The sequence below is a fragment of the Drosophila arizonae genome, chromosome X, assembly GCF_054131065.1.
Source record: "Drosophila arizonae isolate 15081-1271.41 chromosome X, UAZ_ARI_1.0, whole genome shotgun sequence".
In the NCBI taxonomy this organism is placed as follows: Eukaryota; Metazoa; Arthropoda; class Insecta; order Diptera; family Drosophilidae; genus Drosophila; species Drosophila arizonae.
Genome location: NC_142927.1, coordinates 19,930,351 through 19,956,811, shown reverse-complemented (window position 1 = coordinate 19,956,811; position 26,461 = coordinate 19,930,351). Strand labels below are relative to the sequence as shown.

Genomic DNA, 26,461 nt, shown 5'->3' with positions numbered 1-26,461 from the left:
CTCTCTCTTGCATTCACTGCTATAGACTCCTTTTCTCTTTCGCTCTTTGGCTGCTACCCTCTGGCCAAATGAAGTTGCTCACTCACTAACACCCACCTTCAGCCACCCACACCCCCTCACCCTTCTGCTGCCCGCACAGTTCATTTTCGTTGGCATTTTCATGTTTCCCTTTTTGCTGGTTGCTTTGCGCGCTTTTCATGCTTTGATGCGGCGTCACAAATTGTTGTGGTATTTGTTGTTGCTGTTGTTGTTGTTGTTGCTGTTGCTACTGCACCCTCGCAAATAGTCAACAACAGCAGCAGCAGCAACTGAAATTCGTTTGTTTAATTCATTTGGCGTTCGTTGCCTTGGCTTTAACTTTGGCTGTTGGCTCTTGGCTGTTGGCTCTTGGCTGTTAGCTGTTGGCTGTTGGCTGTTGGCTGTATCTGTCGGCAGCATTTCCTTGGCCGTCAAACAAAGTCTGCTCAAAGTGTCAAAAACAGTTTTCAGTTTTTCGGTTCACTCTTCCCTCTGACTGCTGTGGCAGCGCCTCGGCCGGGGCGGGGTATAGTGGGGCGTGGGACGCTGCTTGCAGTCAAACAATTGCAAAACTTGACGCTGCACTTTGCACACAATTCAACAGCAACTGCAACGAGAAGAAGAACAAGAAGAAGAAGAAGAAGCATTAGAAGAGCTCTGAAACAGCAGGCGTCAAAGCATAAATTGCATGACAAATAAACTGTCAGCGACTCTCTACAACTACTCACTCTCTCTCTCACTCTCTCACTCTCTCGCTCTCTCTCTTTCTGCTTTCGAACAATGACAATGAAAGTGACAACAACAAAGGCCAAGCGAAACTTGTGGTTCGCAGATTTGTTTGTGCTCAGTGCAGCAGTGCTTCCCCTTCAGCATCCATTAAGTGCAATCACAGACGAGACACACACACGCACACACACCCACACACAACTACTAAGTAGTTGCACCTGATTTCAACACAAAGATAGAGTTTGAGGCAGCTTACAATGAATTGGCAAAGTTTCTCTGGAATAGTTTTGGCAGCTCTCTCGAAACTGTCTTTAGTTAACTTGGATAATTACAGTCTTTGGTTAGTTCATAGCAAAAATTAACAATAATTTAGTATCATTTAATTTAAGATAAAGATTCAATAAATCGATAGCTAAAATATCAGCAAAGCTCTAAGGAAATCTTTAACTTTAGCAGAGCAAAATTATTCGCAAATATCTGGCCGGAAATTTATGAAATGCAAATTTGTCTGATTTAAATGATGATTCTAATGATTTCTTGAACTTATAATAATTAATAGAAGATAGTGGCAGGATTAATTATTATAGGCTATAACTATAGGCTATATTTAATACAAATTTAATATTTAAATTTTAATAAATATTTTTGCGCAACTATCGATGGCTCTAGCATTCAACTTAACAGCTCAACTCATTTTGATTTCTTCAACCCTTCAATCAGTCGATATTAAAAAATTAATGAAAAAACATAAGAGAAACATAATTTAATTAAGCAACTGAAACAGTTTGTTTTTAAATTTTAGGAATTCAATTTATGTAAAGCTAATGAGACCGAAATATTTATTTGCATAATGATTAATTTATTCTAAAAGAAATTTCAATGAATGAATATGAATACTACAGAAAAGAGTAACTAAATCTTATATATATATAAAAGTTCTATTTGCAAAATGAGACAATATATCATTAAATTATATATATTATGAATATATATTATAAATAATCATTAATCTATTGCGAAACTTATTATCCATCAATACTGTAACGATCAGGATAGTCTGGTCATAGGCAAAGGCCTACTTAGGCTTCCTCTAGCTAGCTTTTAGCTCACTTTGAGTCGCGTTGCCATTTCTTGCGCAATTCGCTGGAGCAGCTCAGTCGGCAACTGCAACAGCGACGACAAGAAGTAGAGTAGAGAAGAGGAAGCAGAGACATATCATATATGCGGATTAGAGCCGGCGCACTAAGCCGAACGACAGCGAACGAGGAGCTGGGGGCTTCAAGCTGCAACTGAGAACCGAACACTGAGAACTGAGAAGTGAGCAGTGATATTCAGGCAAAGGTAAAAACGTCAACGGCCGTCAATGGGAATGGCAAAAGTAAATCCCATGGTCGAAAGATGTTTGCAGCTGTGGCTGAGGCGCAGTCAGGTTTAAGCTGAAGCTCTTGCAGAACCAGGTGCATATATCTTGACTTGTATATGGTTCACATGGCTATATGAGTGTGTGCGTACGTGTGTGTGTGTGTGTGTGTGTGTGTGTGTGTGTGTGTGTGTGTGTGTGGTTGCGTGTGTGTGTGACAATTCAAATCAGCAACGCACTGACAGGAATTAACCTAATTTTACAGCCAACAAACTTGAGCCGCAGCCACTCTGCGCCGCCTCTCTCTATGCCTTGCATGAATGAAGACGACGACGTCGGCAATGTCGACAACGACAACGACGACGACGACGACGAAGACTCACGGATACTTTCAGTATGCGCTCATGTAGAAAATCCAGCGATCTGTTCCACGTCCATGCCGCATTTTTCATGCCGCGTACGTTGTGTGCACTTAATAGTTGGCCATAAACACACGCTCCCCGTCCGCCAGGCCCTGCCCAATTTCAGTTCCAGTCCCAGCTGAGCCAACGCAATTCATCGAGTCTCTCGATGCTGCTCCTGCTCCTGCTGCTGCTGCTGCTGCTGCTGCTGGTGGGGAGCACCATCATCATCATCTTTGCGTCCCCCTAAGAATCGTCGAGGGTTGCCAGCTACGGCGGCAGAGTCGATTTTTCTGCATCGTGAACCACATGATGCAAAACTAATTCGAAATTAATGTGTGTGCGCTTTGTCTATGCCCTCTTCGAGTGGCGTGCGGGGTACGCAGTGCTTAGGGGTGGGGTAATTTGACGTTAAGGGTGTGGGGGTGGCTTAGCCACACAACCCCTGAGCCACTTGTGCACTTGTCACCCGAAAAGGTGTATTTAGTTGCTCATCGAAATAGCGCTCGAAACTCAAGTCGACGTCTTTCGACTAGGTGGCAACCCTGACTAATCTTTAAGCTCTGGCTAAGTTCGATGCGACAACCCTGACTAATAGTTAAGCTGTTACTAAAGTGCAGGAGATGCAATTCTCAAATGATTTGCTAGTCACACATGGGTGGCAGCCCTGTCAGCTATAGGTGGCAATCCTATCGTGATGCTAGACTGTTCAGTTATTGCAATATACTAGAAGTGGAGAAATATCTATAGTGGGCGCCTTCGATAATGCAAGAGAGTACATTCAAAGAGATATTGGGCAATAATACCATCGATAGTTGTACACCTCTTCAATATACACTAAGATCCAGAAGATCATTCTTGATATAGTTGGCAACTCCGTCTACTGATGTGCTATTCAGATATGCATAGGTAGCTCAGCCTTGGGTAATATGAGAGAGAGAGAGAGAGAATATTAGACACACAGTTTACTCTAGCCTCACATATAAGCTCTACTCGACTCATTCTATAACTCATTCATAATTCTTTCATATAAAGCACTTCGAACTTTATTATTCATTGAATTTCGCCTTCTATGTTTATTTAGGTAGTTGAAATATTGTCTGATTTCCATGATTTTTTCTCTCTTTACCTGTTTATTATTCCTATTTAATATATCTCTGTCTTACACAATCTGAAATGGAAGACTTTTATCCTTTAACAGTTTCTCTGTTCCATTTTTCTATGTTCTTGGATAAGTAAACCTAGCAGACGTGTTATCATAGCCGTGGAGTTACGTGTGTCTAAAAATATGCAAAGCATTTGTGAAGCGTTTTCAGGGGTTGGGCGTAGGCTTTTTGAATGGGCTTAACTGAATGGGACTTGGCATTGAAATCAGCTCAGGGGTTGCGGGTTGCGGGTTGGGGGTTGTGGGCCTGTGGGTCGGGGGTCGGGGGATGCTGACAACGCAACGCTCGACTGTTGCAAGATGCGTTGCCAAACATCGCACTTGACTATGCAAACAAGCAAGTGGGCGTTCAATTGGGGGCATGGCTGGCCAACATGCGCCACTGTTTATTTATTTGCCAGTCCTCTGCCCCCACTCCCTCCGCCCATTGGCTGTCTGTTTGTGTGTTTGCTTGGCTGTCAGTCAAACGGATGGGCTCAAGGCTCAAGGATGCTGTCGTTGCCGTCGCTGCACTTGTGCGACTTCCTCGAGAACGCCGCTGGCTGCTGTTTGCGCTGGCCAAACAGAGCCGTTCGCCATGAACGAGCCTCCTCCACACTGGGGGCAAAAGGCGACACACAAAACGCGAAATACAAAAAGCAAAAGAAACGAAACGAAACGAAAGGAAAAAAAAAAGTAAAAATTTACTATATATGTATATATTTTCCTAAGCGAAAAATGAGTGTTTGAACTTTTATGGCTGCCGGGCAGGCGCTGCCAGACATCAGGGGGTGGCAATGTGTGGCAGAGGGTTGCTCTCAATGGCATAATTGCTATTGCTACAACAACAATTACAAACAACAGCAGCAGCAGCAGCAGCAGCAGTGGCAGTGGCTGTGGCTGTGGCAAACATTGCTGCAAAGGTTTTTGTGGCAATCAAATGAAGTGTTCCTGAATGGTTTTCAAAGTTAATTTGAGTGATGCTTCAGCCAAGTTGTTGTTGTTGTTGCTGTTGCTGGTACTGACAACCCTCCTCGTGCCGCACACACATTGAACTGTAACGTCTCTGCTTCAGCCCTCCTTCCAGCGCCGAGTCGCCTTCAATCGCCCATCGGTCGCGTGTTTATTAACATGTGTTAACAACAACTTAAAGCGCCCATATGGAACGCCATGGCGCGCCATGGACCAGGCTTCCATGCCATATTGGATGGTTCCGCTTGTGGTCCAAGGGTTTCCCTCGCGCTCTCGATTCTATTGTCAACTGGCGACATGTAAGCGATGCTGGTAAACACTTCAAGTTTCCGTTTCGTTTCACTTGCTGTTGTTGTTTTGTTGGTTGGATGGTTGGGTGGTTGGGTGGCTGGGTGGTTGGGTGGTTTAGCTGGCTGGTCGCTGCTGCGGGTCAATTGAAAGATTATAAAGAAACGCTTGATCTGAAAATACAACTACAAAGCAGTCTGTGAGCTGCCTGAAGGGTGCGCACCTGACGCAACTTAAGCGAACTTCTCAACTTGAGGCTCTCTCGTGGGAAACTTTTTCGGGGGAGAACAAACAACTACTTGAAGCTGTGATCAGATTGTAAGCTTTGCTTCAAAAGATAAGCAGCTTAAGTGCAGCAGGCACTGAGCTACTAGAGCGAGTGCTTCCCTACTAAGATGAGGCAAGGCCTAAGGAGGCTTAGTTGAAGTATGTCATATGTATAGAGCTGCTTGGTGCGCTTTCCTCTTTTCATTATCGTAAATATCTGAACATCATTAACTTCTTTTGTAGCCAGAAACTAGAAATTCTTTTCTTCAGGTTTAAGGATTTGTTTAAGGATATCTGTTTGTCCCTCTCTCTCTTTCTTCCTCGATAAGGATTTCCTTTTTGATATCGAAAGTTCTCTCCACGCTTGAGGATCTCTCTTTGTCCCTCTTTCTCCTTCTTCCTAACTAAGAATTCCCTTTTATTAATATCAGATTTTCTTCACGCTTAAGGATCTCCCTCTGTCTCCCCTCTCTCTTTTCTCCTCACTTACTTTTCCTTGTTAAATATGATATTATGAATCTTCATTTCCAGTTTTTTTTTTTCTCTGCTTCTACTGAACCTGTCACTCGTTTCGCCTCTCAGACGGCTTTTGCCTAACGCCTAAGCGGCCATCAGCTCCGACACAGTTCGCAGAGTTTTGGCATTTCCGACTGCGGCATCGCAGCAATTTTGCAATTTTTTCCGCTGTCCGAAACGCTCAACAGTTCTATCACCTGAGTGCAATTAACCTTCACTCGCTTGCTTGTCCGCTGGCCTGCTGGCTTGCTGTCTGGCTGTCTGGCTGTCTGGCATATACGCATATTAGCATTTGTATTTGAATCGAAGCGAGTTCTCTTCCTGCTCGTCACTTGCGATTTGGCAAGCGATACACAGCTGCATTATGGTCATCATCTGGCTGGGATTTGCATGCTGATGCAAGAGACAGCAGCTCGTAATGCGTTAAGCTTTGGCTGTGGCGATGCCACTGACTCCGGCTGTATGGCTCTATGCCTCTAACCACCCCCCACCCAGCCCGAGTCGCTCCTGCCTCCAGGATCTCCAGTTGCCAGCTGACTGTCTGACAGGTGGATGACTCGCCTGGGACGTTGAATTAAACAGCGACTGCTGGCTGCAACTGAGGCTAATGACTTCGAGCCGGGCGCCAAATTCAAGGCATATTGCGCGACATGCAGCACAAATCAGAGCCAGATCCAAGTCTCGCCCGTCCGCCTGCTACACCCTTATCGAGTCTGCTCGTGCTGGTGCTTGTGGGCCGCATCTGCTGCGGATTAGATTATGCATAATAAAGTGTAATTTATTTTTCGGCAAGTCTCAAATGCTGCCAACTGGCTGAGAGGCCAACTCGTGCAGGAGAAACAGACTTGCCCAGGGGAGGGCCAGCAGCCGCAACCCTTAGTCAGGTGGATGCGCTGTCTGCAAACTGTCCCCAGGGGCGCAGGCCGAGATTTGCTAAAAAGACAAAAATAAAAGGGGGCTAGAGCAGCAGGGGGAGCTGGAGATCTGAGAAGACAATCGAATCGAGCCATTTGAGTGACACGTTTCAACGCTATGCCAACGGCCATGGACGACTCTGTGGCCTCGTGCGGCGCTTATCTAGAGCGTTGCAGGATGACGATGATGTGAACGCGAACGTGAATGTGAACGTGAACGTGAATGTGAATGGGAATGTGAATGGGAATGTGAACGACGCGTGTCAGCATTTTATATGGCATACAGCTCAGCGATAAGAGTTACGTACAGACAGACAGACGGACGGACGGACGGGCGGACGGGCGTACCAGGCATACCAGAGTCTGGTTCCGTTTGGTAAAGGAGAGGGCCTTAATCAACTTATTTGGGCATCAACGGAGCGGCAAACACCAGAGCGCTAGAGCCACTGCATTTGACACGTGACTCCATGGAACGAGCTAGAGCTGGAGCAGGAGCAGGAGCAGAAGCAGGAGCAGGAGCAGGAGCAGGAGTTGGATTTAAGGGCGGGGTACGCTGCGGTGCGGTGTGGTCTCTGGGCTTGGGCTACTTAGTGCATGAAATGGCGACACGTGACCGAAACGAACGTTCGGGGCGTCGTTTTTGGCTTAGCCCAGCACAAATATTATTTATTGCAATTGTATTTTAAGTGGCTCTCGGCCTTCATTGTACAACAATTTGTTGTAGAATTCGTTTCCAATTCGTTGTAGAGCTCCTTCCATTTGCATTCTGCTACATATTCATAAATGTGTATATATATACATACATATATGTATATGTATATCATCAACAGATGTATAAAGAGGGTAAAGAGAAACTCATAATCTTTCATCTCTCGCACAGATTCATTAATGGGCTCGGCGAGCGAAGACGAAGACGACGATGATCCGCCACATTTGCGTGGACCGGCGCTGGGATTGGGCGTGCTTGGACCAAATGGGCCAGACTCAGCGGGTGGACCGTTGGGCACCTCGGATATATCAGTACAAAGCATGAGCACCGATAGTAAAAATACGCATGACGATTCCGATCAGGTAAGTTCGCTTGATAAACACCGAATGTGTGTGTGGGGAGCTAAGTGTAAACTAACTCTGTCTGCGTGTGTGAGTGTGCGTGTGTGTGTGTGTTGAGTGGAGTAGAGTGTAGTGAAGTGGATTGGCTTGCATCATTAACAGGTTTCCGTTTCGAACCAATACATATGCATGCAGACAAAGTAATGAATGGAATTGAGTGCCATGGAGTGGGAAAGCGGGCCGCACTTTGTAGACCCGACGTCAGCCCCATTTGATTAATGATTGGCAAATGATTATGAGCAGCTCGCTCCAGACCACATATCTGTATAGACATTTATATATACTCCATATATACATACATATATATCGAAATATGTTACTCATTTAACTATCATTTTCGTTGGTGCTTGCAGGGCTCCTTGGACGGTGATCCCGATGGACGCGGCGATTCTCAGGCGGAGAACAAAAGTCCCGACGATGCCAACGGCTCGAAGCGACGCGGACCCCGCACCACCATCAAGGCCAAACAGCTGGAGGTACTGAAAACGGCATTCAATCAGACACCGAAACCGACACGCCATATTAGGGAGCAACTGGCCAAGGAAACGGGACTGCCCATGCGCGTGATACAGGTGAGTTTTCCTTCTCCAACTGCTGGCCTAGTCCCAGCTCAAGCTCGGTGGTTCGCACCGAACGGCCGACCCAAACATTGTGTGCTCAGGCGTAGCCAACAACTGTCAGCTGCAGCATATCTATATATTCGCTAGATCCAGTATCTAAAGCAAAGGACCAATGGGAGGTCAAATCCACAGAGTCCTCAACGAGTTCTAACTACCAGGGGAAGTTCTAGAGGAGGGATCACTGTAGTCTTCGAAGGGAGATCAATAAGATATCTTGAGTATATGCAATCAGCATCAGTTTTTGAAAAGAGTTTCTCAGATTTCGCATATGTGATTAGAGGTAGCCGAATAGGCATTACCTCTCATCAAAATGAACTTTTTCTTCCGACTTACAAAAGATTCAACTTGCCTTTTTATTCAAAATTTCAATGCTTCAATTTTGCGCTTTAACGATTCCGAATTTGTCTTCAGGTACGCTGGGCTGGGGCTCGGCCCGGCTAGCCCCCAGAATGACCAAAAAAAAAAACTAAGACAGAGACTTTGGTTTGGCTTTGGCTTGACGTGGTTAGTTTTGCCGAGTTCCTGTCTGCGTTTCATCAGCATAAAAAACGCATAAATTAAGCGCGTTTCGAGTGGCAAATGTTTAAACTAAAGCAAAGTTGCGGCTCCCGAGCCAGTTATTGTTGTTGTTGTTGTTGCTGTTGCTGACGATGTTGCTGCTGCTGCTGCTGCTGTTGTTGTTGTTGTTGTTTTCAACATTTTTTAAAAGCCAAATCATAAAAAATAGTCCGGCGCGATATTTCAACGTCGTGGTTGCCGCCTTGCAACGCTTCATTGCACTGCTCTTTCGCTGTGGTTTTACGAACAACGACAACAACAACAAGAACAATAACAACAAACAATGGAAAAAATGTCAGTAAAAACAACAAACCAAATACAATAAAAATAAAATTAATGCCGGCCCCGCAAAACCGTCTATAGCGTCTATAAGGCGGGGGCGCGCATAAAAACGGAAGTTCATTGCGCTGAACCAACTGCAAAAATACAAAAAAAAAAAAATAAAAATAAAAATAAAAATAAAAACACAAGAAAGAGCCTTAAAAGCAACTAGTATCCATACAAATATACATCCATATATATGTATATACATATATATCAAATCTCCGAATGTGTGTGAAATGTTTGCTGAGAAATTCTTCAGTCCCAAAAAGCTGCATTGCAACGCCCACCGAAATAAAAGGGCTGTCCTAAAGGCATTAAAAGAGTAGAGGAAGAGGGTGAGAGAGAGAGAGAGAGAGCGGAGGGTAAAGGTAAAACGGCCAGAGCGAATAGCGAAAAGAGAGAAACGTTTAAAAACCTTAACGAGCTTGTTGCTGCCTGCCATGAGAAGCGCTGAGAACGGCGCTCGACGGCTAACAGCCATGTAAAATGCAAATGTTAGCTAACATGCGATGCAATTGTGGCCAATTACGGCCCAGTTGGAGAGCCTACGTGAAAATGCTGACACGGAAGTGTGGAAATAGAGGCAATATGCCAGGCCATGATTAGCCAGCCGCCGCGGCAGATGAGCCATTGCCATATGACGGCTTAGCCAGAGTCGAGTTTATTAATTGCAAGCGAGCATGTTGAGATGTTGCAGCAGTTAGCAAAGCGACTGAATGAATGCGGCTGTCACGTGTGTCGTGTCTCGAGGCTAACAAAACGCCCAGCAGCATAAGAGCTATAAACATGGAGTATTACTAAAGTTTATAGCAGTGCTAGCTGAGGAGAGTGGCAACAGCTTGAATAGATTCTCCCACAATGTGATCAGAGTTAGTAGAGCAAAGCATTGACAGGCATTGGCAGACCGATGACAGGATATTATGGGCTGGCAATTGATATCCCTGGGCTGGCTGTCCGTCGGACTGACTCGCATCTGTTGAGCTGTCAGGGATATCCGCAGCATACGCAGGCCCACATTAAACACAACAACATCATTAGCGCTGTGGCAGCGCATTGATATGCACCTTGTTCTCGATTTTCAACAGGTTTGACTTACAAATTCTCAATGCCACGCCCCCAAATACACACGCACAGCTAGAGCCTCTACACAGATGTTGAATGTGCTCAGCTCTCGTTGCGTTTCCCACAAGAAAAACGATGGAAAACGAAACATTTAACGGGGATTACGCATGCGCAACCGTTGTAGGGGCACAGACACAGACACAGGCAGCGGCCGGGGTAGTGGTAGGGGTAGGGGTAGGGGTCGAGAGACAAAGGTAGAGGCAAGGGCTGTGCCGCCTTTGATGTGTCATTGGTTACAGTTAAAGGATATTTAGGCAGCGTGTCGCGTCTTTTTTAGTTGAGTCTTTAAACGCGACAAGTGTGACACAATCAACACCTCTTTATGGGCAACAGTTGTTGTCGTTGTTGTTGTTGTTGTTGGTGTTACTGTTGCCGTTGCCCTCTTCAAATCTAAACGAAAGTGACAAATGCCAACAAGTTGAAGAGGAGGCGACGCCTGCTGACGATGTCGCTGACGTTGACTTAATCGCCTTGCTTCGAGCAGCTTACAGAGACACATGCATACACACACACACACGCACACACACAGCTGTGCGCTGTCAACTTTTGCATCTTCATTAATGTTGCATTTTTGTTGTTCTTTTTTTTCAATTTTATTTAATTTTTATTTTGATTTTTGTTTTGCTTTTTCTTTCACTTTTTTACTTTTTGCGCGGCTTTAAAAACTTTGCGAGTGACAAGCAGCTGACAGCTGAATCACTTGTTGTTGCTGTAGTCTGTTTGTCCGCTTGTCCGCTCGTCTCTTGTCTCTTGTCTGTTACTGCAATCAACAATATCCAATAACAAGTTGTCAGTCAGCTGCAACTACCAGGAAAATGCATGCGGTGCGCCCAAAATGTGAGGCCATCTGCCCTCAGCGGCTTCAGCGCCGCTGCAGATGGACAGAGAGGGGGCTAGAAATGTTTGATGTTCGTTTGGTAATTCGATCTGTGCCTGGTGGCATCAAAGAGTTGCCACAGTTGCCACAGAGCGTGGAGCAATTTGTTGTCCGCATTTGCTTTTGGCTTTGCTGCAACATCTAACGAAAATGTCAACGCCAAGCAGTTGAGCTGTAGCCGATTTCTGGGCCAGCAGTGCGCTCGGCTGTTGCCCAGCATGCGCCACATCTTATAATAAATTTTACAACAACAACAACAGCAACAACAAGAACATGCCACAGCATCAGACACAGACAGAAGCAGCGTGACACAAAAACTTGCTTAGAACTTTGCCGACAGCGCACAGCGGGGCAGCCCTGACACGCCCCCCACTTGACAGGAGGGGGCCGTCGGTGCGGATGGCGGATGGCCGAGGCCCAAGGGGTTGGGAGAGAAATTTTGCATAAATTTGACGCGCTGCTGCGATTGGCAGGCATAACTCGTTGACATGACAGGTGAGCGGCTGCTGCTGCTGCTGCTAAAGATGCCCAAAGGGGGGAGAGAGAGAGAGAGAGAGAGAGGCATACACGGTGTATGAGAGTCAACTTAGCCACTGGCCAGTTACGTGGCCAAGCCAAGACAACCAGCAGCAACCACAAAAGCCGCACCACACATAAATCATTGGCATGCTTTGAGCATTATAGCCAAATAGCTATCACAACATCATCAAAAAAAGGTAAAACAAAACCAGAAAAAAAAAATCAAAATAAAAACAATAATAATAATAGGCAAAAGTTTTTGATTTGATTTTATGGGCCCACAAATTTGTTGGCCAACTCCCAATGGCCCAAGTCAATTTGTATGTAGCTCGGCTCAAATGCTACTTGACTACTGCTCGTCGAGCACTCGCAGAATTCGCCGGCTACGTGTGACTTTTGCTGCTAACGACAAGTTGATGCCGATCAAGGCGGCCGATTGCGGCGCCATCAAAGTGTGACAATAGGCCTAGGCCAGGCCTGATGTGCCAAAGCCAGCCAAGGCCGAGTGTCGACATTGGCTGCGCCTTGATGGCGGCTTGAGACTTGAGACGAAATACAAATCCAGCTTGAGCAATCTTTGAGTTGATGTCAATTTGAAAATAGAGCAAAGACTTCAATAGTTAAAAATGCTTATTGCAAATAAAGTAATACTGAAAATAAAATAGAATTATGCAGTCGAGTTTCGATAGTTCGATATGGCAAGGGTATTAGTTTTTTCTTCCGATTTACATACAAATTTAAACTATCGAGAATTATCGATAGCAATTTTTTTTTGTTTTTTCTTTTTCAATTTTCTATTATTTTTTCGATTTATCGCGATTTTGACTTAACGGGTTACCAATGATCGAGTTGAGTGCCTGTATATAGTAGATATTATCATTTTATGAATAGCTCAGCCATCGTGCTTTCTCTTAATGTTGCATATTTTCCACATCTCTCGGGCTATTTATCCACAATTTGTTTTCCTTAAAACTCAGTTTTTTCCACAACAAAATAAAATAATATTAGAATTTGTTTACTTTTGGAACATGCTTCATTAAAAATTTTGAAAAAGGCATGTAAGACAGTTTTCATAGAACTTTTCTGAGGTTTAGGATCGAGAACTTTAATTAACTATTATTGAATTTTTTTCATGATTACTTTATACACCTAATCTTCAGAATTTTTATTTAATATTCAAATCAGCTTCAAATAAATTTCTTATTTATTATTTATTATGTACATGATTCTTATTTGGTTTAAAAAGGGAAAAAATATCGTCAATTATTTCGTTTATAAAGAAAGTTTTGCTCAATAATCTATCTGTTGATAATCTATCGGGGCATTCAATCAGCTTTCGGCTTTGCCACAATGTTCAATTTGAAAAGCTTGTTCACACTCGATTTGTCAACAATAAAAAGTAAATAAATGAAATGCCCAGATCTTCAATCTGTTATAATAAAATCCGAAAATAAAAGCAAGCCGTGGACATGGCCTCAACTTCCGGCAAGCCGACGACGATCCAAACTGTCACGACTCGAGCTTGGCTATCGCATCGTGCAACCTGTTGCAGCTAGAGATACCAGAGCACTTGGCCCAAATGGATCAGCCATTAGGCCACGGCTCGTGTGACTTTCAGTTGGCTGCCCTTTCGGTGCTTCGACGTGTGTGTTTGGGGCTTTTGGAGTCGTTCGGCTTTTGTTTTAATGCGTGTGCTCCATTTACGCCAACGTCGAGCAAACTAAGCTTTGAAAAATTATAAACAAATAAAGCGGACGAGGGAGGGAGAGCTGTGAGGTGAGCGGGAGTACGGCGGGCCAGCGGGAGGCAAATCATACGGATGACCGCTCGAGCTGGAGCCCCGCTTAATGTGGCGTGCGTTCGTTCGACTGGCGCCACTCGGCGACGATCTGTGCGGAGATACCGCTAGACGCCATCGGCGGATGTGGGGGAGACGCTGTGGCGCTGTCGCCGCGAGGCATTTGTCAAGTGTCGCCCAGACGAGCCGCTCGCAGAGGCGTTTATTTGTCAACATACGAATCTCGAGCGCGTTTCGAGTTGATTTACATTTGGTTTTATCGCAGCGACGATTTATAATAATTTTTTTATTCGACTTTGGGTTAAGTTTTATTTTTTTCTGATTTTTATTGCTGTCGGTTTCTTTTTATACCCTGAACCCATTGAAAATGGGAAATCAGGGTATAATGGTTTTGTTAAAAGTATGTAACAGGCAGAAGGAGGCGTGGCAGACCCCACAAAGTATATATATTCTTGATCAGGGCGACGAGCTGAGTTGATTTGGCCCTGTCCGTCTGTCTGTCCGTCCGTCCGTCCGTCCGTCCGTCCGTCCGTCCGTCCGTCCGTCCGTCCGTCCGTCCGTCCGTATGTATGAACGCGTCGATTTCAGAAGATATAAGAGCTAGAGACTTCAAATTTTTTTTTAAATGTCCGTAATTACAGCGCGCATATCAAGTTTATCATTAAAAATCGATAACTCATCCCGATCTTTTTTTTATCGATAAAAACCCTTATCGAAAACCAGTTATAAAATTATATCTTCTACACCCTTATTGCTAGAGTCTCCAAATTTTTAATGTATGCTTATATGCAATTTATACAATTTCGGTTTTTGTTAAAATTTACCCCCCACCCTTAAATTCACCCCCTCACCCTCACTTTTGTAAAAAGCGTATTTCAAATACTAGAGACTTGTGCTTTGGAATGTACACCCATATTCATCATATGATTACACTCTGAAAGTTTCATTAAGATCTTATGTCTACAAAAGAAATTATTTAAAAAATAAATTCTCATAATATTGCCCACACTGCAGCGCAGCCCAAGCGCAGTCGCTGCTTACTGCGCAGTTAGCAGAGCGCAGGCTTATGCGTGCGTGTGGATGCATGTGTATGTATGTGTGCATAAAAGAAGTGCAGAATGATTAGAATATCAGCTTGGAGGGTTCAGGGTATCTCCTAGTCGAGCAGTCTCGACTGGAGCTTTCTTACTTGTTTTTTTCTGTCGATTTGCATTTTGGGCCACGGAAGTTGACAAATTTTTGTTGTTCTCCCGCCCTCACTTTGACCAAACCCGTCTCGGTCTCTTCCTCTCCCTCCCTCTCAGTTTCTTTGAAAGTGGCGTTAAAATTGCTGCACTAATTAGTCGAAGATTCGGTGAACGACGCGTTTATTAATTGAGCGGAAATTGTTTGATTGCATTTCAAGTTTTATGGACAACCAAATAAAAAATATATGAAAATAAAAAATAAAAAAAAATACAAATATAAAATAACTAAATCTAATGAAACAAAAAGAGTCTTGAATCTGTTGATTGTGGCTAATTATGTTATCGGTGAGCGGCAACCGCAAGAGCCAGGCTTTTGGCCATTTGAAAGCAACAATTAGACTCGTTGCGGCCAAAACAAATAACAACAGCAACAAACCCCATTGAAAAGAACCACAAAAGCGGCTAATTTAACGCATTTACCCATGGAACAAGATGTGAAGAGCTCGCCGCTAAGCAAAGCACAGACACTGGAGGTCAAAAACTGAAAATGGAGTTGGCCAAACTTACAATTGGAGTTGGAGTCTGTGGCCGGGTCTTAGGCGGCGCCTGGGCCAAACATGACTTGGCATGAATTTCTCAATGTATTAAACACACATACATACAGCTGGGTTCATGAAAATAGTAGTGTATATACATAGATATTGATATGCGCCAGCCAGGAGGTTGAGGGAGGGAGGGCCGAGCTGGGCGAATCTGAAAATTATAATTTCAACAACTCATCAGCTGGCTATTAATTCTCTTGCGACCAGGCGCCACAAATAAAGAGACAGAGAGAGAGAGAGAGCGAGCGAGAGAGAGAGAGAGAGAGAGAGCACACAAACTGAAACTCACATTGAAATCGAAACCAACATTTGAGACCATTTCATCTGGGGTTAAGCGAGAATTGCCTTGTCACGCAGCCCGAGGAGCCGCTCAGCAGCTACCTCGACTTGCGGCTGACTGATGAGCGGCAGCAACACCTACTAAACTATGGGAAAAACAACAGCTACCAATGGCCAGCAGCAGCAGCAGCAGCAGCCAAAGTTAATTATCTGTTAACTCTTACTCGAAGCCAATTCACGCCTGTCTCTACAAGTATATAGATACCCCGACATATATCTCTATGTATATCGTACAGCAGCTGTGGCCGGTAGTCGATAGTTTTTGTTTTAGCTGGTAGTCCGTGTACTGCCGCGATGGGGGCGTGACAGGCGCTACGAGAAATGCCCAGTCACGGCCTCTCAGCAGGTTCCAGCCGGGCCAACAATAGCCCAAAAAATCAGCTAATGAAACGCAAGTGCACACAGTTGTACAGAGAAACGTATCATTAACGCAGACGCATAGTAAATAAAATATCACCGAGACAGGGGGAGAGGGAGAGGGAGAGAGAGAGAGAGAGGGGAAGAGTAAATCTAGAACAGTTGCACTAATGCTAAAGAGAAATTGGCTTTAGCTCATAGTTCATAGTTGACGTGAGCTATTAGCGATAATCCGATCGTAGACATACCAATACAGTTGCAGCTGCTGAGAGCCAGCGGCAACAAGGGGTTAACGCTGATGAGCATCTTAATCTAAATGCTCGAATGGTCGATTGCTCCTATGCCGACTGCCGACTGCCGAGTGCCGAGTGCTGATTGCCGCCTGCTCATATATCGCATTGGAAATGGAGCCGCAGCCAAATCATGTCAATCAGCGCGCGAATACGTGACACACATTTGCAGCATGCCGCATGCCCCCAAATGTGGCGGGCAGGCACTGAAATCGAAGCCCAGAGCCCAAGCGGGTCACAATGAAGCAACTTTGACTTTTGGCTGAGCGCTGGCACAAATTATATGTTAAGCTCTTTAATGGGGCCACGGAGCGGGGTCAGCGCGGGGGTAAACGGCGGCCCAAGCGGGGCGATTGGGGCGAACCCGAGCCCCACCCGCGCCGAGGAGCTGCCGTTTAACATAATTTGCTATAATTTTCAACACAACGCCGAGCCGAGGAGCTGCCAAGTGGCAGCCGCCAGCCAACAACAGGGCCACCTTATCCACATACCCTCCAAGCTTGCCATCGGCTCTACTCCGTCCCCCCCACGCGCTCCCCCTCGCCCCATCGTCTGCCCTCCAGTTGGTCCGTTCGAGCGAGTCAAAAGCGCAATAATCATTTTGTTATGTTTCGCTTGGTGAGGGGGGCGCGGGCTGAGAGCCTGATTGCTACCACGGCCATTATGTTACGTTGTTTGCCCTTTTATGTCAGGGCCTAACCTATAATTTAACTAAATGTTCAAATGTTTTGCGAGCAGTGCCGCCCCGTCGCACCCGGCCGCAGCTTTGGCCGCCGCCTGCGCCTCAAACAACAAATTTGTTGAAAGCTACACGAAATTGAAAACAAATTTCTCATCTCTTGTTGCGCCTCGTTCCCGACAGCCCCATAGCCCCATAGCTCGGCAGCCAAACAGGCCGACTTCCCAACTTCCCCAATTGCCGCTCTCAAGTGCGGAAATAAAATATTATAAGCGCTGTCCAAATTACCGCAAAACGGCCAACAATTTGGCTGGCAGCGCATTATATCATATTATATCATATCATAACATATCGGAACACAGCATAGCCCAGAGAGCTCTTGTGAGGCGCACGTCGAACGTCAGGATCAGATAGATAGCCAGCCTCAAAATTAAAGTTCGATCAGTCACAGACGCACACAGACAAGCGAAATAAGGAGCGCAATTTGCAAGGGCTTCTTAGGGGAAATTTTAAAAACATATGTATAAGTGTATAATGTATAGGAAATAAATGATGGAACATGCTGAAGCTGAAATTGTATTTAGTGAGCCTTGAGATATTGCGAGTCCCTGAAGCAGAACTTGGAGAGACATCAGAACTAAGCTGGATCTATATCCATGTCTTTAATCTATATTTAAGGCAGTTACAGGAGAACTATTCAAGTGGCGTTGGCTTTATACCATAGACTTTATAGTGGGGCATTACTCTTAAGAGCTTTTTATATTGAGGCTTTAAGGAGAGCAGGTTCCTAAATACGAGCAGACGGACGGATGTGCAGAGAGACGGACAAACGAAGAGACAAACGAAGTGACGGACGAATGGACAGACGGATAGACAGATGAACAGACAAAAGGATAGATAGACGAATACACTGACGGATAAACGGACGGACGGACAGCCTACTGAGGGATGAACGCACTGACAGACAAAGAGAAGGCTGGACGGACTGACAGACGAGCATAGCTAGATTGACTTGGCTGTTGATCCTTATCTTTCTCTCTCTATAAATACTATATTTAATACTGTACTGGATATGCCACGCCTCCTTCCGTCAAATACACACAAATTGAATGGCCACGCCCATTTTCAATGGCTTCGGAGTACAACGAGCTACATCCATTCCCGAGCCATTCAATTTCCATGCAGCTTCAATAGAGTATAAACATATTTCTGTGCGCTGTTCATAATGGATCTGGTTCTAGCTACAGCTCGGTCGCTGACTGTTAACCGCACTCCATTGAGTGTCCCGCCCCGCCCACTGCGCCCACCATTTTCCACTCTAAACGCCCACACGCATTTGCCATTATTCTATTTCTTTTTTCATTCGCTTTCCTTCATTTTCTTTGCCATTTGTTGCTGTTTTTCTTTGTCGAGCAGCAAAACAATAGCAAAAAAAAAAGTGGGAGAAAAAAAAACAGAAAATACTAAAGCTTCAGCTAAATTGCAAAAAAAAAAAGGAGAAGAATGGAAACATTGCGGTAAAAACAAATACCAAATAACAAACTATTGTAAATGCATATTTTAGAAAAGAGTTGTTGCTTCTGTTTTCCCTGCCCACCCTCTGGCCCTGCCCCCATTCGCTGCCCATTTTCTAGTTTGTATTTCGCTCAATTTTGTTTTCCTTTATTTTCATTGTTGTTGCGCATATGAAAATGAAAAATTGTGTGACCGCAGGGACCAGAAGGGGCAAATAGCAAAAATAAAGCAAACAAACACACACGCATTCACATATGTATGTGTGTGTGTGTGTGTGCCACGTACCTTGCCTTGGGCCAATGGCCAATGCGGGTGCAGGGTCTGCAGCTATGCGGTTTTATTTATTATCTTGCGGTTTCCAAGTAATTGAAATGTGACGTCTAGTAAACACAAACAAAAAACCGAAATGGAACTAGTTCCGGTTCATTAAAGGCAATGGAGCCATTTCATGTTAGTGTTTGCCAAAAGAAGTCATCAAATGTTAGCAGGGATCTGTAGCTGGGGAAGTGAACTAGTTCAAGTTCATTATATGCACATGCAGTAAATGAAACTAGTTTTTAAATCCGCATACATATACATATATATAAATATATGAATGTGTGCTAGTTTCAACTCATGAGCATAAATGGAACCTGTTTAGCAAAGGAACTTATCAAATTTTAGCAGCGATCAGTGGTTAGTGAAGTGAACTAGTTCAAATTCATCATATGCTCAGCACATAGGCTTTCAAATCTATATTTGTATATTTGCAAATCTAATTTATTACGTTGAAAGCCAGTTGAACTAGTTCCAGCTCATCATCATAAAAGGAACCAGTTCCTCTTAGTGTTTACACACTTTTTGTAAATCAGTGCAGTAACTGAACTAGCTTAAATTGTATCCGCAAATTGAACCACTGCGGCTCATCAATATCCAAATGAACTAGTTCCAGTTCATTGCGAGCTCTTGCCTGCCATGAATGTGGCTAATGCTCAGTCGACACTCAAAGTCAAAGTCAAAGTCAAAGTCAATGTTAAAGCCAAATTCCGATTCAGATTCGAGCTCAGCGCTGCTGTCAGGAGAGTCACACGCTTGACCAACTGCTCGACACGGACTCGGACTTAATGTCAAACGCTGATCTGAGCTGGAGCTTGAGCCTGTGGCCAGGTTGGGTGTCAGGCCATGCACAGCGTGTTACTTCCTTTTGTGTGCATCCTGTGCGCCGACAGCCGCACTCAATGCTAAAATTGGAGTTCTCACAGGCCGAAAGGCTTTTCTAGTGAAATGTGTGCTCGTTGTGCCACAAAATGTCAGTTTCTTGAGTCAGAGTGGCGAGTGGGGAGAGGAGAGTGGAGAGTGTGTGTGTGTGTGGGGCAGTGGCTGGGACAGAGCACCCCAGCTCATATGCATGTCTATGCTGTGGCTGAGGCTGGCGTAGGTTTCGGCCGAGTTGAGTTCATAAAAATGCTCAGAAATTCAAATGAACTGCAGACGACGACGACGACGACGGCGACGTCGGCGCTCATCATTAAAATTCACGCTTAAATTGCCTCTTAGAACGGGAACGGGAACAACAGCTGCTGATGATGCTGCTGCATGGCCATAGCCCAGGCCCCCAGACGCTGAATCCGCAGAATCTAAGCCAAATTCATTGGAAGCTATTTGCCAAAAATATATAAAGAAAGACAGACAGACGGACGGAAGGACGGGCGACGGGACGGATGGACGGAAAGGACACACAGAATACAGCAAGCTGAAAAAGGAAGAAAAACACAAAAACCAAACACATAAATCAAATCATTTCATTGAGAAAACTTTGCCATAGCTAAAATGCAAAGAGCACAGCACAGAAATCAGTTCAAGTCCGAGTTGAAAACAGTTTCGTTGACCGCCAGCAAAAGATCATTAAAAACGCGTCCAAGATATGAATATTAAAATGCCAAAAAGTAAAAAAAAAAAAAAAAAAAAATGAAAATAAAATGAAAACAACAACACAAAATATTAAAAACGATGAGCCCAAAACCAAAAACCAAAAAAGGAAAAAAAGGAGACAAAGCGCGGCCTGGGCAAAAAGCGAAATGCGAAAAGGTGCCACTAAAAATTTTGAAATATGTTTTTATTTTATTACTTGGCATGCTGTGCACGGTGCTTCTGGAGCACCCGAAACGATGCAGAACCTCGTAAAATGCCCCGATCCGCTGTACAGAGCGGAGCTGGGACCGAGGCTAGGGCTAATTTTGCAACGGCCGCCCGGTGTGGCTGGCGGTAGCATCAATGCAACAACAAAACACAGTTGGAGGGGGGTCGCAAAGGAGAGGGGGGGGAGGGGGCTGACTGACTAACTGACTGACTGACACACTGGCCATACCACATACAACATACAACATACAACAAGCAACATCCAACATATAACATGGCTCACTCTCCGCTCATCTATCCGCAGGTCTGGTTCCAGAACAAGCGATCCAAGGAGCGTCGCATGAAGCAAATCACCAGCATGGGCCGTCCGCCGTTCTTTGGCGGCGCGCGCAAGATGCGCGGCTTTCCCATGAATCTCTCGCCGGGCGGGCTAGACGATGGACCCGGCTTTCCCTACTTTGCTGCAGACGCTAAATTCGAGTTTGGCTACGGCGGGCCCTTCCATCCGCACGACGGCCCATTCTTTCCCGGCCATCCCGGCGGACCGATGCCCTTCAATGCGCCAGGTAATATAGCCATAACATGATATATGACCAATAATACAATATTATCTACAGTATTATTCAACGACAGAAGAAGTTAGTTTGGAAAAGGCATTAAATTCGAGCTTATCACTAGATGAATATTACACTCAAGTCATATAAATTAGGAATTGTATTTTAATTAATGTTTCATTCTTTAGATAAACTAAATTTAGTTTAGGCATATTTTAATTTATTTGCCTCTTTAAGAATTTTTTTTGCCAACCTTTAATTACACACGAACTTTAACTATTTGAAGAGATACGCTAATATTTCACAATAATAATGATAAGAATAATATAAAATAAAAGTTACTATTATTTTAAAAATTCTTAGAATATAGAAATACATTCCATATATTCAAAATTCACCTTATTTACTATTAAACAAAAGTATTAAAACGGTTTCTAATTTTCTGGCAGCAATCAGTCAAAATATTAAAATAAATTCTTTAATCTCTTCAATTCTTATAATAAAGTAATTGTATTTGCTCAGAATTAGAGATATATAAAAATTAAACTGTAAAAAATGCTCAAATATCTAACTCTCTCTTTCTCTCTCTTATTCTCGCTCTCTTTCTGAAATCAAACAGGTGGGCCAATGGATCACAGTGGTCCCATACCGATGGTGAACGAATTTGGCCTGACGCCCGAGTCAACATTTCTGAGTCAGGCGGGCGCACCGCCAATGCAGCTGCAGACGGCTGTGGGGCCGCCGCCGCCGCCACCGCCAAATGCCGCCGAGCACTTGCTGCAACAGGCGGCCGCGCAGCAGCAGCAGCAACAGCAGCAGCAGCAGCAGCAACAACAGCAGCAGCAGCAGGCGGCCCAGAATGCGCAACAAGCAAGCCAAACGCAACAGCAGCAACAACAAAATGGCCCGCGCACCGCATCTCCAGAGTTCATGAGCTCGGCGAACTTCAGCGAACCGCAGAATATGCAAAATGAAGGGCTTGTTTGGTAATATACAAAACAGTTGGCAACGCGCCTGCTGTTTCTCAAGACCTACACGCAGCGGCAGCAGCAGCACCACCAACAACAACAACAGCAAAAACAATACGAGGAGGAGTAGCAGCTAGAGCCAGAACAACAGCAACCACAACAACCACAACAACAACAACAGCAGCAGCAATGACAAAGCTTCGTCGCGTCGTCGTCGTTGTCGTCGTCGTCTCTGCCGCCGCCCACTGCGCGTACACTATTGCCATCTCGCTTCGCCACACTAGCGACTCGTAAGCAGCACGCGTCGTATACGAGCGAGAGGGCTGTTGCATTGCGCGCTCGCTCTCTCGCAATTCAAATGAGGAGAAGTCTCGTCGTCGTTGGCTGGCCCTGCCCCGCACCCCCGCCGCAACGCCTAGCCCATAAACCAAAATGCGCTGCCTTTGGCCAAAAACAGCTGCTCAGCTTTGGTTTCGTTGTTTTTATTATTATTCTGTTTATTGTTTTAGTCTTCTTTTTTTTACGACTGCGCCAAAATATTTGTAAATTATTTTTAAAAATTTATAGCGAAAGCAAAGCAAAAACAAAACAAAAATCTCTAAATGTACATTGAATGGGCGCTGCACATAAAGCTATATATATATCTATAAATATTTATATATATAAATATATAAATGTTTTTTTTTTTTTATTAATCTAACTAATGCAAGGAAAAGCTAAAAATGTAAAACTAAAAAAGTAAAACACATTACTAAACGTCTTGTCTGTAATAAACTATTTATGTGTATGTGTGTATAAAAATAAAACAGTAAAAATAATTCGAAAAACATTAAAAACAAAATCACAAATACGTAGCCTAAAAATCGTGTTAGCAAGCAAAAAGAAAAAAAAAAAGTGGAAAAAAAACAAAATATAATATTTTTTTTTTGTATATTAGCACATTTTTTATAATTAAAAACAAATTTGTTTGTCTAATATTTTTTTTTTTTACTTTTTTTTTTTTTTATTATACAAAAACATATATAAATAAACATATTTTATAATCGTTGTCTAACAACATAAACGTAACTAGGCATGTACTTGTGTAGTTTTCTAGCCACTAAGTTCATATATATATGAATATATATACATATATATTTCGATATATACATACATATATATGTGAAAAAAAAAAAAAAAAAAAAAAAAGAAACGGAATATATAAAAAGACGTATATATATATAAAAAGGAAAGGCGTATGCATATATATATTGTATGTAAAGCTATATAAAACAGCACATATAGTAAACTATTTTTTTTTTTTTTTTTTGTGGTCCTAGCTTTTAAGCAACATAATTTATTATAAACAAATCTATGAATGATAAATAAAGCAAAAATATATATAAAAAAAACACACAATATTTGAAAATGCTAATTAAATGTAATATCAAAATGTAAAACTAGCAAAAAATATATATATAATATTATATATATTAAAAGGAAAATAAAAGAAAAATTAAAAAAAAAAAAATGCAAAATCTAAGGAGAAGCCGAAAGCAGATGCAAGAACAGCTATAAAACAAATATAAATTTCTATATATCTCTAAAAAAATTATATATATATATAGAAATCATAAAATGAAACCAGCTAACGATATGAGTTTTCAATTGATATTATTATGGATTGGCCCCGGGAACTGAAGCTGGGCCTGGGCCGCATCACCCTATTACACTTATTATTGATATAATTATTATTATTATTATCATTATTATTATTATTATTATTATTATTATTGTAAAAAGTATTTAGTGTTAGCTTAATGCGTAAGTTTATTAATTGATGCAAACACAACAGCAACAACAACAACAGCAACTACAACAAGAGCAACAACAACCACTAGAAGAAGCATAAGGACATCCGTATGTTTATCATGGAAAATCTTGTAGATGATAGTTGGAGAAGCCAAGCAAATCAATAATAAACAAACAAAGCAAAAAAATAAATAAAACAAAAAAAAATTGTTAACAAACAAAAGGTAAAAGCAGAAAAGCTACTACAAACGATGAAAAGAAAACCTTGATGAAGGGAAAAGATATGGAAATAAAAAATTATGTAAAAATACTTGCCGTCTTTTATGAAACTGAAAAAAAAAAAAAAAATCTATATATATTTTTATTCATTGCAGTTGCTCTAGAGTTTCCATTTATAGATATTCGCGCTCTGGGCTAACAACTACGTTATTTCATATTTCATATACAAAAGTATCTGTATCTAAAAGATATTTGCTGCATATCATAGGAAAAGCTAATAGCTCTCAGATAAATTTGAATCTTTTAAATATTATTTAAAACAAAATTACGTTCAATATATGAAAGTTACGTTTGTATTTTATATTAGATACAATTTCATGTTGTCTAATAGGTCGCAGATACTTTTTTATCTGTTGATTGATATTATTTGATATTATTTCTCTCAGAGTTAAGTCTAGGATACTCTTGCAACGCCTAATCGATATCATTTCATCAAATACTTTTATAGCTCTTAATTGATACTATCTAATACAATTCGTATAGCTCTGATGGCATTTCCTAGTTCTCAGCTACTTTTGTATCTTTGAAAAAACACTTCCCTGTATTCGTATCTTAAAGATACATTTCATTTGATTTCACATTTGGGCTGGCAATAACACAAGCAGCAGCAATTAGGAAGTGTGCACATTACATCTTAAATCGTTACCTTAAACATAAACACACTCACACACACACACACACACATACACATACACATGCATGTATAGATAGGCATGCACAGCCATAACAACAATAGGCGTCTCGAAACACACACCGACACATGGGAAAGTTAATATGCGTGGCTAATATCGGGGCAACATTATTAATGTTGTGGACATGCACATGCGTGTCTGTTGTTTGCCAGCAGAGCCCCAGCTCCAGCTTCGAACGGGAACCTTAAGCGGCTCCACACTTGAAATGCTCGATGTTGTGGCTCGTGTGCGTGGACTGTAGCTGGTGGAGCAGGGCGGGGTACCGAGGGGAGGGGAGTGAGCAAGGGGTTGAACACAGGACAGGCAGGTGGGGTAGGTGGGTGGTTGACTGCGCCTTTGTTCGACACATGTGCGCGCATTCACACCTACGACTAGCCTCAAGAAACGAGCAACGGGCAATGGGCAACGGGCAACTGGAGGAGGCCGGAGGTTTGGGGCATTAACGCACAAGCTATGAACAACGAGCCGAGTTCATATGAACAATATGCGATGGTACGTTCAACGTGCAACGTTGGATGTGGCCCGGACACGGCAGCATGATAGCATTTAATACAAAACAATGCTATAGAGCGCATGTTGCTGTTGCTGTTGCTGTTGCTGTTGCTGTTACTCTTGCTGCTGCTGCTGCTGTTGTTGTTGTTGCAGCTGACCAACATCTCTGGCCATGACGAATTCGGTGCCCAAATACATTTACAGGCGTTGCAAAACGAGCCACGCACTGGCTGGGCAATGGCGGGCGGGAGCGGTGCCGAAGGCCATGCAACGAGCCATGCAGCCATGCAGCAATGCAGCCAGCCAGGCAGCCAGGCAGGCATTGCACTGCTGTGAACTGTGAGGTATATCCTTGTCTAAAACGCATATTAAACGTCCATCAGAGCCAAGCAACAGCAACAACAATAACAACAACAACAACAACAACGTGCTATGTTCAATCTGTCCAGCCATCAATCCACAAAGGCAAAAGGACTCGGACTACCCAGAGCTGACGTGTGACGTGCGTTTATCAGTGGCTGGAGAGTCCGGACAGGCCAGGACAGGATGCAAGGGGCAAGAGTGGGGGTGGGGACAGGCGGACAGGCGGACAGACGGATAGCAGGGCCTGCCTACCGCTTGACTGATGGACATTCGCCATGGCCAAAGGGCGACGCAGCCGTGAATTGCTATATGGCATGGTATCTCTCTCTCTCTCTCTCTCTCTGTCTCTGTCGCGCTCAACTACTGCCCTCGGTTCGGCTGAGCTCTGCAATGTTTCCGTTTCCGTTTGTCGCCAAAAATGAATTTGTTAACATTAAATGGCATTCTGGCACAACTGCGACCCCGCCCACATCGCCCACACACAGCAATTGCAGCTCAGCTCTAATCATCATTCATAGCACATGCCATGATGAGCCTGAGTCTGAGGTGAGGGCACAAGCGGTGGCAGTGGTGAGGGGTGGGGACGGTGGCGGAGGCGGAGGCGGAGGCAGCTGGCCATCGTCATGATAAATGCTTCCGAAGTTGCAACTTAGTCACGCGCTTCGCTAAGCCCGATCATCATTTAGAGCAAACATTTATGT

The 26,461-nt window shown here is 43.6% G+C and overlaps 1 protein-coding gene across 3 annotated transcripts in view; it reads left to right on the top strand.

The window, feature by feature from the left end:
• Lim1 (LIM homeobox 1) overlaps window positions 1-24,244 on the top strand; it is a 66,554-nt gene extending 42,310 nt beyond the window's left edge. For all 3 annotated transcript variants that reach the window (XM_018017011.2, XM_089476017.1, XM_089476016.1), the window contains 4 exons: window positions 7,487-7,677; window positions 8,070-8,288; window positions 20,926-21,187; window positions 21,795-24,244. In XM_018017011.2, coding sequence (XP_017872500.1) covers window positions 7,487-7,677; window positions 8,070-8,288; window positions 20,926-21,187; window positions 21,795-22,165 — 1,043 coding nt within the window. In that variant the 3' untranslated portion in view covers window positions 22,166-24,244. The remainder of the gene's footprint in view (window positions 1-7,486; window positions 7,678-8,069; window positions 8,289-20,925; window positions 21,188-21,794) is intronic.
• The last annotated feature ends 2,217 nt before the right edge of the window (window positions 24,245-26,461 follow it).